Below are 19,050 nucleotides of genomic sequence, written 5' to 3'. Positions count from 1 at the left end.
TTCTTCCTCCTCTACCCTTCCTTCTCAAGCTACACCCTGCACTCATCAACGTGCTGTTTAACCAGCTTCGACCTCTCAAACCATTATTCTTAAGGCATGATTACTCAAAGCTCATTTCACTTGATTCACACAGGCATTGATTTTTAACGTCTTCATGTCCAGATCTGATCTTTGTGAATTAAATAAACACATTCAACATAAATTAAAAATAATCAAAGTTGGATCAGAAACATTTAAAAATCTGACTTCTGCACTCTTAAGTCCTCATTTCCTCTCTGTGACTTAAAGCTTAATGTTAAGGACACCTAGGTGATGAACAGTAATAAATCTCCCATAGGGACACGCTGGGACTGCTCTGCAGAGCACTGCAGTGCTCAAAGCAGCAGATGGATGGATAAAAGCAGGAGAGAAAGAGGAACTGTGGTTTGTTGGGATGGAAGGAGAGAGGGAAGATGCAGCTGTGGAGAACATTGACGCACTAAAACCCATCAATCACCTGACCAGAAACCCACCACCCTGTAAACCCTAACTGTAAACTGATCTGATAAACACAAAAATAAGAGAAAGCACCTCAAAACAAACTAATGGTGAGTTCACCCAAATTTCACATATTTTTCTCTCTTACCTTTAACTGAATCCATTCATGCAGACAGTTCAACACAACCGAGACAAAGAGTTTTTTGTTTGTGGTCGTAACAGAATTGAAATTTTCCCCTTAATTATGCGTTAATGCAAAAAAGAAGATTAAAAATGCTAAAACAAAATTTAAGTCCAATTTGAAACTTCTGAGATTGTTATATCAGTCTTTTAAAACAATTATGTAAAAAAATACATGAGCAACATGTCACTGTACAATTAGACTAAATATTTTTCTGCCAATCCGTCAGTCACCTCTATTGTTTTGGGAATAGAGGGAGAAAGCTCAGACTGATAAATCAAAACATTTTCAAGTAAAATCTGGATCCACAATAGGTACGAGAGAAAATATGTTTATATGCATAATGGTGTAATTTGGATGAACTTACCCTTTAACTGGTGGGATTTTTCCATCACAGATATTTGCTATGGTACTGCTAACAAGACGTCATCTGCATTAAGACTTTCCCTTTAAATCATCTGACAGACATGAATCTGCTTACATGTGAAATGACAGTAACATGATCGGTTTAGGAACCCAAGACAGAGCTAGCAAGGCTTTAAGGCAAAAAATATGAAACAGTCTGGATCTGGAACTCTGGTGCTCTAATGAGAGACCACAGAAATATATAAAACAAAACAAATACACGAGTACAAAATCTGATCAGAGAGCAGACAAGTTAAAGAACCTGAAGGATCTCCAACAGTGCAGATATGACGAATAAAATGCCAATATTCTATACAAGTGGTCCGATTTAACAATGAATTACGCAATGTACTTTGTTGGGATCCGAGTTATTTTCTGTGTGCCATGTTGGATCAGAAGAGCACCATCATCCCAGACTCGACATACTGACCCATAAACAATTCAAGTTAAAGACTTTTGGCCTTAACAGAGAGTTTGAGGCTCTGTCTGTTGGAGAAAAACTAACAATAGCAAAGCCTGATCACCTCTGTCCAAACCAGGGCAATGACAGCACACACACACACACACACACACACAGTCTGCATCCTACTGCAGAGGAGCCATGAAAGCATAAATCCTGTTGCATAAGATGCTGTAATTCATGTTGATATGTCAGCTTCAGCACAAAGAAGTAATACTCTCCATGCAGCGATAAGATGAGATACTGGAGGCTAAAAATGGTGATGGATTTACTTTCAGTGGAGGTTCAACGCTTGAAAAGTGTGTCTGTATGTGTTTGTGTTTTATCAGTAAAGTGATGCTGATGTATCTAATGCTGTATGGTCAATAATGGATATGGAGACCCAAAGTGTTTAATATTAAATTATAGAGGAATGAATCCAATTGTGAAGGAGGTTTCATACATAGGATTATGAAAATTAAATGGAGGGAGAAAAGCAGACAGTCCTTATCTGGACAGATGAGAGGTTTAACGAGGCATGCAGACAACTCTCCTGCAGACTTTATGTGACATTTTATTGTCTTTGATTAGTAACTGTTGTCTCATTGATCGATCAAGTTTGTCAATAAATTCTTTGCTTTGAGTTTCTGAATTAGCAAATCCAATGTTTCTATGCCACCAACTCATCTTTAAATCTAAGCTCACTGAAATGACATGTGATTTCATCCTGTTTCTTTCCAAAATAACTGCATTTATTTGAGGTTATTTTATTTGCTGCCTTTTCCTTTAATAAATCATTTTTTAAGTGTCCCATAAACATGTTTTCTCATTAAGTTTTGGTTATTTCAGGAGAAATTTCACCAATAAATCACCAATGAATCAAAAATGTGTCGATTACAGCTGTAAAACTGACTAACTAAAACTTTGGTAGTTGTTTCTTTGGTCATGAATATTTAATTATATAGACACATTCTTTGATTTCAAGCTTTAGAGGACCAGTCTGTAACATATTTACTATAATAACTCATATAATGACTGTAACTTGTTATCAAAGGTTATGTTGTGTTATATGGACCTGTGTCTGCAATAAAGTTTATTATTATTATTATTATTATTATTATTAAGTAAACATGTTAAATAGCAATACTGGCTTCTGTGGCTATATTACAGCCAGTATGTTCTGATGACAAACACAGTCAGTGATGTGATTGGCTGCCTGCTCAGTGGGACAAAATCAAAAGCCGATCAAAACTGTGACTACAGATTATTTTCATTATTGATTCATCTGCTGATCATTTTCTGGATTCATTGTTTTGTCGATTAAATGTCAACAATATTGTCTCAAGGTGGTATTTTGAAATGTCTTGTTTCAGCTGATCAACAGTCTGAAATATATCCTATAACGTTTACTATCATGTAGCATGAAGCATTAAAGCTGCAGTTGGTAAGTCTTATAAAAGTAACTTTTTGTCATATTTGCTAAGACTGTCACTATGTAAAGACAGCATTACATGAAACTAGTAATCTGTAAAAAAACAAAACAAAAACAGGCTCATTTAGCCCCACTACTGCTCCTACTGCAAATTGCCAGAATCCATCGCGACCAGACAGAAAGACCCAATCAGAGCCAGGATTGTGTCTGATGGAGTGTCTGACAGCTGTCGATCACTGCTCACGCACACAGCCCCCTCCCCCTTCCTCCTCAGCTCGGTCAAGCTCATATCTCTGAGTTTCTAGGTACGGTATAGCCATGTGAAAGTCACTGTAAAGCCTTTTATATCTAGCTGTGTGGAGTGTAGTTCATGTGTTACCCATCGCGTGCACATCCATGGTTGCGTGCTGAATAGGATGAAATCACATTTCATAATAAAGAGCTAAGTTTGAAAAATGTATTTCATTATTATTTTAGTTTTGTGTTTTTATTCTTTAGTTTATCATCATTTATTTAGATGATTTCTTTTAAAATGTCATTTATTTATTCATCTATTTATTTATTTGTTTATTTAATACTAACACTTTGGCTCTCCGTACACTTTCAGCCAACATCACCACAAGTTTTCTTTATACCGCTGAGAGTCGAACAGCAGCAGCTAAAAGTGAATCAGTGTTACATCCTTCACTTTGCTCCTATACCTGTAACTCTAAAATGTGTTTAGTGGGTTTGTTTGATTCCACGTCGTCGGCCTTTAACAGCAGAGCTGATGTTTGTTCAGTTCATCCAGTGATTAATCTCGCCAGCCCTCTGTGTACCTCTGCTTGCAGTGGCCCGTACTCCACAACCTCCCCATCTACTGTTATTATCCCTTTGGGTGAATACGGCTCCAGCCTGAGTGCCCGCACCTTTGTGTACACCAGATGTTGACAGTTTGTAGCCAGATGTGCACCTTTCTCCATAGCTAGGAACAGCCTCAGCAAAGCAGTACGGGATATTCCCGCTCTGACGTAGAATAGATGGATGGCGCCGTCATCCGAGATGGCACCTGGTGCTGCCAGCAGGTCCTCTGCCAGGTGGGACTGGTACATGGCCAGCATGAGGACAAAGTCTTCCTCTGGCACCACCACCCAGTCGCTGGGCAGCGGCTGGTCCAGAGGCAGCAACAGCGAGTCAGGTGGGCCAGCGAGGGCTTTGGTGGCACTTCTGGAAGGCGTGCTCTCCGTCCTCCTCACTTTGAAGGAGTTGTTGGAGTGGCAAGAGTTGTGGAAGGTGTTGCGGAGGGGAGAGTCTTTGGACGGGCAGTTCGGGGGAGATGCTGGACATAGGGAGGAGGCTTGATTGTTGCGGTGCGGTCTCATATTATTTCTCAAACCTCGTCGGTTGTTGCAGTCCTCGGTGACGGGCAGATACGCCAGCTTGCCCTTGTAAACGCGGAGAGAAGCCAGCCTCACCAGCGTGCCGACGGTGAACCGGGCAGCTCCGACGTGACGGTACTTTTCACTCTCGATGTCAACGTCCGCAACGAAGCCCCAGGCCAGCGAGAGAAAGGAGAAGAGCCGGGGGCTGGAGGGGAGATGGATGGAGACCAGGTCCATGGGGGATACTAGACCTTTACAGAGCAGGAAGCCACAGCTGACCAGGAGGTCCTCACTGGATACCGGTGAGGATCTGCAAGGACAACAAAGCAATGAGTTAGTCAGAACAGACAGAGCTGGACCTCCTGAACACATCTAACTTCAGAGATCTGCGGCTTCGAAAGAGACTTAACTATCATGATATCAGTTACAGTACACTGTAAGATAGATCTTCACATGATCACAAGTCTGAAGATCTTTAAATTTCCCTTTTTTGCTGAGCATAAATCCTTCACGTTCTCCACATCTATTTAATAGTTAAAACTGCATATGATGACGAGGATCATGAGATATGATTAAGAGTTTCTTATAAAGCTCATTTAGCATATCAAAATTAATATTAATTATTATTAACAAAAAAACCTGAAGAAAGAATGACGGAAAGGAAGCTAAACTGAAACTCCTGCTATGTCTGCTGCAGCAGCACAAAGTAGCAGCATGCCACTTAATTTCTAAAATAAAACAAACACCACAGCATTGCTTCCATCTCAGGGTCCATTTACTCAATATATCTTACCAGAAGCACTTGAATGTGTGACAGGCAGTGTTTACAGCTTCAGGCTTAGCAGTAGGAGCTTGTATTTAAGGCAGCAGTAGCTCTGCTCTCATTAACCTAAATGGGCAAAGGCCTCTAAAGATACAGTAAATTCTAAATGGACACCGGTGTACGGCTGCACCTAACAATTACTTTCATTATCAATTAAGCAGTCAATTATTTTTAAGATTAAGCTGTTCAGGCTTCATTTACAACCACCAGTTTTGTCAGACTAAGAAAGAAACAGCATACTGTATGTTGAGCATGTTTCCTCGATAAATCACAAATAGGCTATGATCAAACATGACACAATCCGTGAGTGTTTTTCAGTCTTAAGAACCCCGTTTCTTTTTTTTCTTTTAAGATTTTCTCTGGAATAGACACCTTTATTTTAGCAGTACACAGACAGGAAACATGGAAGAGAGAGAGGGGCGTGACATGCAGCAAATGACCTCCGACAGGGATTCGAACTGGGGTCGGCTGCGTATACGGCATGCGCTCTAACCACTTGACCACCTTCGCGCCACACCCGGGTTCCTGAAGTAAGATGTTGAAATGAAAATAAAAACACTAAGGCGCACTTCATGCTTCTGGGTTGGGAAGTGGGTTGAGGCTGTCTGTGTCTGAAGAGGAGTGTTATACAATCCTGGGATAACTGTGACCTTATTTCATAACCGTAACTACACAGAGGGGAGAGAGCAGGTAGATGTGGTGTGTGTATGTGTGTGTGTAAGGGGGGGGGGGGGGGGTCCCCCAATAAAACCAGGAGGCTGAGGGACAAACAGGGGGTGGGACAGAATCAGATTATGGGCCTTCAGACATGACAGGCCAGTGAGACAACAAAGACAACCCCATCTGGAAGAATGGAGACAGGGGGGTGGAAGGTCAAGATAACGCCTCTCTCTCTCTGACACACACTCACACACTCACACACACTCACACACACACACACACACACACACACACACACACAGATTTGCCTGCTGTTACCACCCACAGTCAATTACTTCGATGACTGGACGTCTCAGTGGGGTTCACTGGCAGATATATCCATATTTATCATCCTGGATTTATCCTCCAGTCTGTCCAAATAGTCTCATCTACATTTCCACGGCTCAGCTACTTTCTAATCATTGTTTAGTAAAAAGGTCAAAAAATAATATGACTTACATCTCGTCTCCCTCCTGCTGTTTCATCTCTTTTACTGCACCTCAGAATCACTGGTGGAAAGTACTTCCCCTTTACTCAAGTTTATATTTTCATTTTATGATACTTCATAATTCTACTTCACTACATTTCAGAGAAGTAGTTTTTACATTTCAGAGAAGTAGTTTTTACTGCACTACATTTATTTTGCAGCTATAGTTACTGGTTTCTTTCAAATTAAGACTGTACATGAAGAAACATTGTTGAAGATTAAATGAGTGGTTTCCAACCTTTTCGGCTTATGGCTGAATCCCAAATTTGCCTCAGGGGGATTTACAAACTGTGCAGCAGACAACATGCTCTCCTCTTAGACCCCACAATTCATTAAACTTCCCCTAAAAACCCTTTAATGAGGAAAAAACAGAATGATCAAATTATACATAAACTGATTGAGGCTCCTTGTCAGAAAAAAAAGTCCAAGATATTAATACAAATTTATGAAGCAGAATTTTTTTTCTTTCCTCTCATCAATCATTTCACACCTCCTCAGATTTATCTTGTGGTTATTTGGGTGTTGAGCCACTGAATCAAACTACCAAACTGTATTTTATTTAGTAAAACTAACTCAACAACTACTAACTAACCTCAACAAGCTCCAGCTGTAAAAATACTGATTACACTCATCTGCAACTATTTTCATAATCAATTGTTGTTTCTGTCATATTTCAAGCAAAATAGACACAAATTCTCTTCAAGCTTCTCAAATGTTAAAATTTGAGGTTTTTCCTTATTGTACATGACGCTGAATTCAATATATATTTTGGTTTTGGACAATTTCTAAAACAAAACGAGCAAACTGAAGACATTGAAATTGTGAATGCCGCTTTTTCATAACTTTCAACACTTAAGCTGACATAATTTATTGAGAAAATAATGAAAATAAGCATTATTTGCAGTTCTAGTTGGATCAGTATTAATCATCTTAACGTCAAATATGATAATAGATGAGTCACAGGGGTCAATTTGAGTCATTTTAACCATAGCAGATCTTTTACAGCTGCTGAGAATGAAACAGAAAATCAAGTTTAAAGTGAAGCAGCTTGTTTCCTCTCAAACAAAGACAGCTCACTTTGCAATATTTTATTTATGCAGTATCTGTAAACCACCAGGGGAGGGAGACTCTCACTCACGTCCAAGTGTCACACCTGTCACTTCAGAGACCGTCAGCAAGCTCACAGATGATGTTCTAGCTCCTGCTCATTATATTTGTTGTACAGAAACACATTAAACCCTCACTCAGCAGACCCCGTTCAGAGCATTGCATAATACCAGATATGTTCTAGCTGTCACTCGTTTGATCCACATGCAGCACGTAGCCTCTGTGAACCCTACATTCAGCTGGGAATAATACCAAATACATTCTGGCCAGCGCCACCGCAGGACAGCCTGCAGCAACCAGAGAGAGAGATATTCTGGATACGGCGGGAGTGTGAGAGGAGAGTAAACAATACAGAGTCTGGTCCCTTCCTCTCATTGTTGCTGCTGCTCTGCCTGGAAGACCATTGTTTGATGAGAAGCTGATTGGCAGATGCATTTCAGGTGATGAATCAATGTCACCCTCAGTGTAAGGAGTTTTCTTTAATATCCTTTTATTGCCACTTTATTTAATTTGGCCTTTATTGAATCGTGGAAAAATTAAATCTGCTAAAACCAACCAAAACAAACAAACGCTGATTTACAAAATGACTGATTACATAATAAGTAAAAGAGTAAAAGGTTAAGATAAAGCTCAATGTGACCTACAAACAAGCAGGTGTAGCACTTTATGAGCTTTTTAATTTTCCCACGTGAGACAATTTGACTTGAGAGTAAAAAGGGCATTTGAAACACAAACAAAAGCAAACACAGAGTAAAAGCTACCATTGATGACTAATGAGAATTCTAGTTTACATTAAGAGCGATTGTGAGACCATACAAACGACCTACACTGGTTTATCAGGAGAAGAGAGAAGGTTAATGTACGGTTGAATATTAATCTCCCTCCATAACAAGGTTTTTTCTCATAAGGGTTCATGACCTCTCCAAAAGCTATCAGAGGTGTTACAACTGAGACAATAAAGATCAAACAGAGATATTAAAGCACATATTAAGACTTATCTGCCCTTCTTACTCTGAAGGAACTTTTTTTTTTCACCCCCTTTTTGTATCAATGCTAGCAGCACAGCCCTGTGTATGACCATGTGGATAAAGACATTCATGGTTTCCAGAGGATGAATGCTGATTACTTTGGTGACCTTCTGAATTTTCCTCTAACACCAGCAGCCAATCAATGATTTCACTTATCTGCTGAAATATCTCATCTACATGGACTGGCACAAAATCTGGGACAGACATTCATGGTTCCCCGAGGATGAATCGTAAAGATAGACTTAAATCATTTTGGGGCTCCTCTAATGTCTTCGCTAGCGCCACCATCAGGTCAAACTTTCAGTATGTCCAGTGTGCTGCTCTTGTGTTTAGTACTAAGGTAAGGGTTAGGGCTAAGAAAAAACATTTAGTTGACAAAGCGTCCATAGTGTGTTTAAATGAGCGCATGTGTTGTCATATCTGGAGCAACAAATCTTTTATTATTAAAATGTAATCTAATATTTACATTCCATTGCAGGTGAACAAAGGTTCATTCTTTTATGCATACAAAAGACAGCAGTTTACAGTAGATCAGGTGTTATCACACATATCAATCAGTTTTTCCCTCGTCTGATTGTGATCAGCTGCTGTTATCAATATTACGGCTCATTTGCTCACTTGATCTTTCTCCTTCTCTTTCTGTCCTTCTCCTGACTCTTTGTTGTTCTGGTTGAATGAGCTCAAGCAATCACTCAAATGAGGAAATCATTAATAATTAATTAAGATGAGATGAGTGCATTTTACAGAGAAACTCAGCAGGAGGGGAAACTGTGTATGTCTGTGGTTCAGTTATAATGAGGATATTGTATTTATAATGATACTAAAAAAAACACTACATGACATGACACAAAAACTGTATGACAGTTGATACATGATTGTAGTACTAATGGTAGACACACACCATCAGTACTACTATCGACCTATACAGTAGCAGACCCAGGAGGACTAATGGTCCAGACCTTCATAAAGTACAGGAAGCTCAGTCTGAAGGGGATAAACTGGTATTTTTGGAGCTCAGCTTGGCTGAAACTAGACATTGCGTAACCTGATTTTGTATGTAGATACTAGTGGCACGCAAATGAAACTCAGTGCTGCGCCTGGAATGATGCAGCAAAAATCAGTATGTCACGTAACTGGCTAGACTGGTTTCTGTGAAGTTGTGACTAACCCATGTTGTGGGTTAGTCATTATAGAGTAACAGAGATTAAATGAAGCAATATTTCAGAGGTTGCAACACTTTTAATGTTCTTTGCTGCAGTAAATCCTTCAAGAGATGAGTGATATGTTTGTGTAGCCATGAGGCAAACAGTATCATAACTACACCACTACCTGCAGTGCTGCGCTGCTTTTATCTATGAATCTGTATGTGACTTACCCAGAGTAGTAATGTACAGATGCAGCCAAAGCATTGCCTGATCCGCCAGGAAGTATACCTAGCGGGGTCCGGATGGCCTCCTCCCAGTCTGATCTCTCCAGGAGACCATTAATCACCTGGCAGGCACAGACAACACAGCTTTGATTATTAGGTGGACAGACAGAAAAATGTGAAGTAGTTAGTCTTTTCACAAATTTACCAGCATTTGCTTTAACTAATTCTTGAACCAGATAATCTGAAATATATACAAATTTTGGACCATATTTTATTTAGGAATATATGTCAAATAGCTGCTTGTGTTTAGACACATTTAACATTTCAAAAAGTTGTATTCTTGACTTGTTAAATGAAAAAAAGGGTTTTATAAATAAAACATATTCATATTGTATGAACATTGTATAAACATGTTCATATTATTTAAAGTATCCACAGCACTTGGGTACCTTTAAGGTAAATAAAATAAATCTCTCTATTTTAAAGGTTTCACACACTAGTTGAGTGGTCTGTCTACTGTCACCACTGTGGGCAGTATTCATTGTGTCATCAACAACAAGACCACCATCACCAGATGTACAAAAGGCTAATTAAATGTCTTAGACATATTTATGAGCTTTATTAATGCCATAATAGTACATATACAGTGCAGAGCTTCCCATCCAGATGTTACAGATTACTGAGCTATACAGAAGAATTCATTTAAAGATTTTACAAATTACTTTTTAATCCCTACTCAGTCTAGCTCTGCTTTATATGTTATGTCTTTTTACCCCTCTGAGACCCCTCAGATCAAAAACAAAATGTTGTTGAAGGTTCAGAGGGTCCATGGTCCATCCAGGCTTAAGAGAAAGAGGATTACACTTTTACTGTTTTAACTCCAAACATCCCCACAGTATCACAGTTCATTAGATCAGCTGAGTCATTTTAAAAAGCTTTTAAAAACCCATTTGTGTAGACCAGCATTTTTCATCATTTCTACTCCAATGGTTTTATTATCTTGTTTTTATGCATCGTTTTATTGCCTTATGTTTGTCTATGTTGGTTTTCTGTACACCTCTGAAGCACCTGGTAACTCTTAAAGGCACTGCAGAAATAAAGTTTACTTCCTTAAAGTAATAGATGCCAAGATATATTTGGACATAATTTAACTATAGAACTATAGATGATGACAATGTTCATCAACATCTACCAAAAAACAAAAAGAAAAAGTGAAAAACTGGACTGACCTGAGTCTATTTGCCAGAGAGTGGAAAGGCGGCTCTATTAAAACAGGCCAAGACTGTTGGTAACTTGCTAGATAGTCTGCCAATGTTGGATGTCTCTTTATTTTTTCTGTAATCTCTGATGCACATTGACATCTACATTCATTTAAAGCCGCACAGTGTGTGAATATAGTGAATGAGTCTCTTTACCTCAAACAGAAGTCCATCTCCTGACATGATGACTAAAGCATCCCACTGCGACAGGTCAGCCTCTTTCACCAGCTCTCGGGCGTGATTCTGTCGCTCTGTTAAACACACACACACACACACACACACACACGCACACACACACACACGGAAATATTACGACCGTGCTCATGCTGGGGTGTTGCTCTTACATGAGAAATCTAAAAAGAGAAATTCGTCCTGTCAGCTTCCTTCTTCCACAGAGGGGTCAAAGGTCACGGTCAGCTCTACACTAAAACAAGTGTTCTCTGTCAGCATCTACTTATCCCCCTGTGTTACTCAAAGTACAACCTGGCCTGTGCGCATAAACAAGCGATCAAGTTTCTCATGACACAAATACGTAGGTTGTATTATAGTAAAACATATCTGAGGTAACACAAAGTTCCTAGTGCTGCTTTTAATCTTCTCTCCTTTTTCTCTTCAGTTCCCAGTTAAAGTATCACCGTGGGAGGGAAAGCTGATATATGGTCTTGAATGACACGTTGATCAGACTGTCAATTAGATGGAAACAACTAAAGTACACAGGAGCACTCCTGTAAATTAACCTAGGGCTGGATAATCTCATGAAGTGTGGCCTTAGTGACAGAGCTAGCTTCTTTGAAACTTTTTGAATCACAGCAAAACAGGACCATTGTAAAAAAAACAAAAAACAGAATGTGTAATAAAATACTGTGGATTAAATGTGACAAGCACAAAAAAACAAATGTGCAGTGGCAGATTTGGATTTTGATAGAACTATTAATTCACATGTTCTCCCCAAACAGACACACAGGACTTCAAGTGGTGACAAAAACATTTGATTTTAGAGGTTCAGAAATTCCTTGTAATGTTGTAAATGTCTCCTGGAAAAAGACAAAACAACAACTATAAATTGGTACTAATTATTGGGAAATAGCTGAAGTAGTACAGCTAGTAGCTATTTCTAATTAACTGCTTGAGACCATGACATTCTTCTATAGTCAGTGAAGAGCTGAACATGCAAAATGTTCAGTATCCTTCAGTATGTAGGAAGATTTTTGTATTTCTGTAGGTAAACGTAAAATCTATAACTGTTGATGTAACTGAAGTGTATGTGGGAAGATAATAGAGATAATCAGTATAGATAAAACAGCAGTAGCAGTACAACATATTACTATATAGCAAGTAATATGTTAAGTCTCCTCTTGAGTGTGATGAAAATAAAATATAATTATTCTTTTATTGAGACTTCATCTGAAACCTTCTCAATGATGTCTGAGCCCCAAGACCACAGTCCGAGAACCTGTTTGAGATTTAACCTGTTTTTATGTTGTTTTTATGTCTGCGTTTGACAAGAGGTGAGATTAAGATGAAGCCAGATTAGATACTTTAGCAAGATCTGCTTCCTGTTAAACTGGAGTTTCTGAGCTCAGAAAACAACAAACAAAAACAAAACACAAAAAAAGAGTTTTGTATTATCTTCACATAGCTTCAGATTGCTTTCCCTGGAATCAAGTTTTACTCCTGTCTGTTTTGTTTTGTGTCTGTGTCCTTCTCAGTCTGGCTCTCCTCCATGAGAAGGTGAAAGGGCAGAAGAAGAGCTGTGAGGTGTGAAGAGAAGCCAGTCAAGTGCACTCGACCGTCACATCAAACTCAGTCACAACTCTGTCCATTGTTTCACCTGCTGAGACGTTCTCCTCTGTCTCTACTCCTTCACACCATTCTTCCTCTCTTCATTATTTATTTATCCGGTTCACAGTATAGAATTTCCTGTAATTTCTGTACTTTTTGAGAGACACAAAGTGTCACAGCTCTGTGCTTTTCTGGGGTGTAAAAAGTAAAAACAAAAATGGATGTGATGAAGCATCCAATATGTTTCCTAAAGAACAAAACCCATCTACAGAGCTACTGCCACAGCCTGCATGAGAATGAGGAAAACAGGCCCATCGGGTGATGGATTATTTGTTTTAAAGCTTTTGTGAGCTGAATTTGAAACTAGAAGATTTTGGTGAGTCACTAACAGTAGAGAGTAGTAGAGTTTTAGATCTATACAAACCTCCACTACTGTATGTACAACATACATGAAATGAGACGCTTTTCCTTTATAACATGAATTTTTGTTGAATGTTAACAAAAAGACAATCTGTCGATTTTACTGGCCTTTTTATGATGTTTGTACGGATTAAACATCATTTACCTGACAGATATGAGACTGGCATCAATCCTCTCCTCCAATTCTCAGCAATAAGGGAAATAATTACATTTGCACAAATGTCAAACAAGCTTTTCTGTTTGCAGATGTCAGGACTCTTTCCAATTCATCATGCAACTTCTAAATCTAAAATGTAATATTCCACATTTAAGTTGATATCTAATCATTATTTTTGAAATCCGCTTAAAAGTTCACAGATACATTTCACTTCACAATTTTCAGACCTGAGCCTGCAGGGACCTGACAAATAAGATGTCCTCTTTTGTGTCTCATGCATGTAACTACCTTCCTCTGTACTTTAATGCTCCCATTATACTTATCTCTCTCTCGCTCTCTTTCTCTCTCTCTCTCTCTCTCTCTCTCTCTCTCTCTCTCTCTCTCTCTCACACACACACACACACACACACACACACACACACACACACCCAGAGTCCTCTGGAGAGGGATCTTATTTCTAGGCCTAAACTCTGCAGAATGAAGGAATCGATTTCTTCTTATCAGTCCAGTCACGTCACATTTCCTTATCTATGCAGAGGCTGTACACTAAAAAGGACTGAAGGGCCCAAATGAGCGACACAGCAGCGCAGGGACACTGCAGTGGTGGAAGAAGAGGCTGACACCAATTTTTAGTATGCAACTCTGCTTCCAGTTAAACTGATAAACGCAAAACGAAGGGGTAGAACGAAGGGGAGGAAACGGAAAACCAAATATCAGAGACGTAGGGATGGATATAAGTTACACAGTGCTTGTAATGACTTTTATAGCTGCGGTTGCAGAGAGGAGGAGAGGAGAGGAGAGGAGAGGAGAGCTGTAGTTTTGTCCAGCTGAGTTTTGTCCCTATGGGTTGAGTCAATGGATTGTAAACTCATTACAGTTATGCAGGTCTCTGCTTTATTACTGGCCTCTAGTCACAGGACATGTCTAAGGAAATTTCCTCAGAAGTTTACAAAGATGAGTAATCTGCAACCTCCCAATAAATGAATCACTTTATCTTAATGAGAATAGATAAAAGTACAGGTATGCTTCTCATGTGGCTTTTGATCTAAGAGTAAATGTTGAGTTCATGTAGAAAAAGTAGCAGCAGCACCATGTACGCACATCTCAGAGTTTAAGTCATATTGGGGTCAATCAGAACTAGTTTGTATGATGTACAAAATCAAATGTGTTTACAGTTGTCCTAAATGGCTACATGTGAAGGGAGACTTAATATTATTTCAATTTGAGAATAACAGCATGTCTCTCCTGGACGACGTTCATAAGGTTGCACTCAGCTGTTCACATTAAACGTGACTGTAATGGTTATGGCAGGTATGTAAAGAGGAGATCTAGAGACCTAAAACCCTCATGACTTTCTCAACTACACACAGCTCACTAATCTCTGGTTTCACATGGGTGTGAACATTGGATCATTGGTTTCGGAAAAAAGTTATAAAAATGGCCTAACACCCGCCCTAGCCTATTCCACTATCTGACAAGCACGTCTAATGGAGTACACTGACTCTTACGGTCACTGTAATCATTCCTCCTTCTGTCTATACTGGCTGCAAGAGATCCCCTCCCAGAAGAAGTGAGGACAAAATAAACAGTCAGAAAGTCTAAATAAAGAGGACTTCTTAAAAGTGTTGTTTTATTCATAACAAATTCTCTTAGTTTGTGTTCCCTGCTGAGCTGTAGCAGGACACATAAAAGGACACATAAAATCAGTTAAGCACTAAAATCATTTTGGTATAAAATCCAATGAATTTGACAAACTGAACTGTAAAATGCTTTCTCTTGTCCCTATCTCTCAGTGTGTAGGACACACATGGAGAGAAACCTGAACTTTAACATATGAGTATGAGTATTGTGTTAAACCAGAGCTGAAATTAATTAAGAATTAAAATAACTGCTAGCCATATCCCAACAGTAACATTATGCAATAGATGCACATATTTAAAAGCTCCTTGAGTGTAAACCATAATAAAAGCTTCGTTGGCTTCTAATGAGTTGACAGATTTAAATGCTTCCATCGAGGCGGTGTAGGTGAGTGCATCTGAGGTGCTGAGCTCTGTCCTTGTGCTGACCTTGTCTCCAGATGAACCTCCACCCTGCTGTCACACACATCCTGACTGCAGCTCTCTTCAAGCAACACAGTCTAGCTGCAGTGCTCTTCCACCAAAACGACAGCAGATGATGACAGTTAAATAGCGCTGCTTATTGAGTGTGTGTGTGTGCATTGGTTCAGAAGGAAACATTATAAACACTGTGACAGCTAACTCAGCTGCTGGGAGGAGGCTGAGGGTGTAGCCACACACACACACACACACACACACACACACACACACACACACACACACACACACACACACACACACACACACACACACACACACACACACACACACACACACAGCGCCTGAGGTGTGTTACATTGACATACTTAATTATTATTTTTGACGTGTGGTTTTCTAGGTATGTCCCTAACTGTTTCCTCTTACAAATGAAGACGAGACTGTCTTTAACAAATGACACTGAACTGCAGTTAAAACTGAAGTTGGATTAGAGAAATCAGAAACCTCAAACAGTTGTTGAGTCTTTTAACTGTGAAGACCCACTCCCAACTCCCAAGCACACAATGCTTGCTAAGGCATGCTAACATGCTAAAAACTTAATACACATAATACTGTGACGTAAACACCTCCACGTTGACACATCTATACTGATGAGCGAGAAGTGGCAGAGGAGATGTTGCGCTCTTTAAAGGAATCTTAAAAAGTATATAGTTGGATATCAAGCTGGACATCAGGTGCCATTAAACACACCTGGACTGGCTGTATTTGGCATGTTTACATAATTTATAGCAAAAGAAAATGCCTCACATAAAGCTGCAACAGTCACTTTATTTATTAGTTAGTTAGTTTACTATTTGGATAATCAATAAATTGTTTTGAGCCATTTTATTTTAAAGAAACAAATATCTAAATCCTCTGGTTACAGCTTCACAAATGTTCTGGTTTGATAAAAAGTGATCAACATGCTTCTACATTTTCTGATATTTTATAGGCCAAACAACCAAACTGTTAGTTGCAGCCCTTGTCTGACTGCATTGTGCACAGGCTGTGGTTGTGTACATGTTTCCACAGCTTCGCTCAACACCCCTCGACACACAAACACAAGTGGAGTCTTAATCTGTTTACTGTAGCAGAGATAAAAAGTAGCTTCATAAATCTTATATTCTAATATTCATGCTGCTCCGCACACTGTAAACATCTCCAAAGGAGGCTACTTACACCCTGCTGTCCTAACACTGAATGACTGATGATGTGTTTTTTTTAGTGGTTTTCCTCTCACACATCACAGATCCAGAGAGAGAGGGACTTGAATGGGTTTTGCCGAAGGCCAGACAGACTCTTCCTGTTCTGACGATGCCCTTGTGAAGCCCAAACCATGGAAGAATCAGCTAACAAGACTTTTGTGGTCTGTCAGTGGAAAAAATACCTAAACTGTGTGATAATCAAGATAAGTTTCAATCTAAAGTATATTTACAGTTCACCAAGCTGCAATTACACAAAAGCGGTAAAAACCACATTAAACAAGCAAATCCTGGAAATGATTCCCTTTGGGTCACAGAGTGATGGTGGAAAAACCCTGGGCCTATAGGGGCAGCTCTCAAAATCCATAAGTGACTTGGAAATCTGTATTACTGCAGAGCATTTCCTTATAGATGAGACAGGAAGTATTTAGACTTCACAGGGAATCACTTGTCCACCTCACTTGAAACTATTTTTAGGTTAAGAAAAACTCATTTTGTGGTCAGGTGCACCACAGTAAACTTTAACAGCTGTTAGTCAAAGCTGTCAAAGTAGTCCTTAGGGTAAATTACACAGCTTGGCTCAGCTATTACATGTTAATGTGACATTAAGACAGAGTGATTATGGTCCAATGCTGCAACCTTGCTAAAAAATAAAATAAAATTTTGGGAAACCAAAATTAAAAACCAAAAATTAAATTGTGGGCCAGATGTAAAAATGAAATCTAAATATGCGGGAGGCCTCATAAAAAAGGTATTTTGGGCCAGATTTGCCTGAATCCACCCACATGAAGTAACAAACCATAACTTTTACACAGAAATAGAGCAGTAGTGAGCAACTTCTCCATCCACAGACAACTAGAAATTCTGAATGTTTTGTCTTTTGGATTTTTTGTGTGTTTTTACAGTAAGATTCTGCTTTAACAGGATAAACTGATATATTAATTAATGACTTTCATTTTCTTATACTGTAAGATCCTGGATGCTTCCAAGAGCCACGTCCTTTCCTAGAGTCCATGCAGTAATTGTCTTCACATCCTCACATGGGCCACGGCACAGTATGTACAGCATCATCACAGTATGTACAGTACCTTGTTAAATGAGCCAAGACATTTTAAGAAAGCATATGAATTGTTGCCATGAAAGACAGAACAAACAACTCAAAGAAAAAGACAGAGCAGGAGGTTCAAGGGTTGTTTGCCTTCTCTGACAAATATTTGTAATGTGTTTTGCAGATGAGACTGAGCACGAAAGGAAGACGAGCATGTTGCTGTCGTTTAATTAACACTGGCTGACAGACATCTTAGATGCCTGAGCAACGATGGAGACTGCCTGAGAGGAATTAGTGTGCCGTCTTAACTGCCACAAAGACACATGCAGAAACTCACTAACAAACACACAAAACACACACTCTCCCTCTCTCTCTCTCTCTCTCTCTCTCTCTCTCTCTGCGCAGGATGCCCCCAGCAGTGCAGTCATCCTTCATCTATCCTGCACCCCTGGCAGCGCCCACAACTGCCACACAGCCAAGGATCCAATAATGAGTCTGTCCACTTTTGTTAGCAACCGCATACAAGAGACTTCCAGCGATACAGCTCACACAGATGCCAACGATGCACAATATACACAGGAACAGATGCTGAAAAACATATTGTTTGTAGCGAAACATAGAATAAAACACATTTTTCGCCGGTCAAATTGTGTGTGTCCCAGTTGTCTGTTCAGTAAAACCTTCTGCCAATTGCCAAACATAGCAACATAGCAACATAGCTTAGAAAGTGCATAAAGGATACCAGTGAGAGGGATAGTACTGTAGTAGCTTTTTTAAATTGCCTTTCCAAGAACAAAGACCAAATGCAAAAGAGTGATTAATGGATTAAATAGAGTGTCTGTGTTCTTTAAAGTAATCTGAAAACATTAGCATGTCTGGCTAACTTGCTCACTACCTGCAGTGGTAACCAAGCATTACTCCAGGGCCAAGAGTTAGCATCAAAAGCTAACTCTGTTGTTATGTGCTGTTACAATTGAAATATATGCTCAGGTCTGACACATACTTTTGGAAACAGTGTTTTTGTCATGATTTATGTGGGTGATACAGTTTCAATATCTGACATCAGGAATTAATAGTCAGTCTACAATGTTTAAATCAGAAGTGCCTGCTTTTGCATTTTTACCACAGCATCACTCAGATTAAAGTTTTACGCACTGGCACTGCTTACTACATTATTCAGTAAATGCAGTAACAGCTTGATTATGTCCCTTTTCTAAAACAAAGTGATGCTACACTTGGAAACAGATGTAGAAACACCTGCCAAAAAGCAGCGTGTGATCC

General features: G+C 39.3%; 1 protein-coding gene across 1 annotated transcript in view; it reads right to left on the bottom strand.

Annotated features, from left to right (window-relative positions):
- Positions 1-3,716: 3,716 nt before the first annotated feature.
- LOC128364649 (sphingosine kinase 1-like) overlaps positions 3,717-19,050 on the bottom strand; it is a 35,321-nt gene continuing 19,987 nt past the window's right edge. The window contains exons 3-5 of the mRNA XM_053325221.1: positions 11,224-11,318; positions 9,815-9,930; positions 3,717-4,605 (exon numbers count right to left, since the gene is read on the bottom strand). Of these exons, the coding sequence (XP_053181196.1) occupies positions 3,717-4,605; positions 9,815-9,930; positions 11,224-11,318 (1,100 nt within the window). The remainder of the gene's footprint in view (positions 4,606-9,814; positions 9,931-11,223; positions 11,319-19,050) is intronic.

The sequence above is a fragment of the Scomber japonicus genome, chromosome 2 (assembly GCF_027409825.1).
Source record: "Scomber japonicus isolate fScoJap1 chromosome 2, fScoJap1.pri, whole genome shotgun sequence".
In the NCBI taxonomy this organism is placed as follows: Eukaryota; Metazoa; Chordata; class Actinopteri; order Scombriformes; family Scombridae; genus Scomber; species Scomber japonicus.
This window is presented reverse-complemented; position numbering and strand designations above follow the sequence as displayed.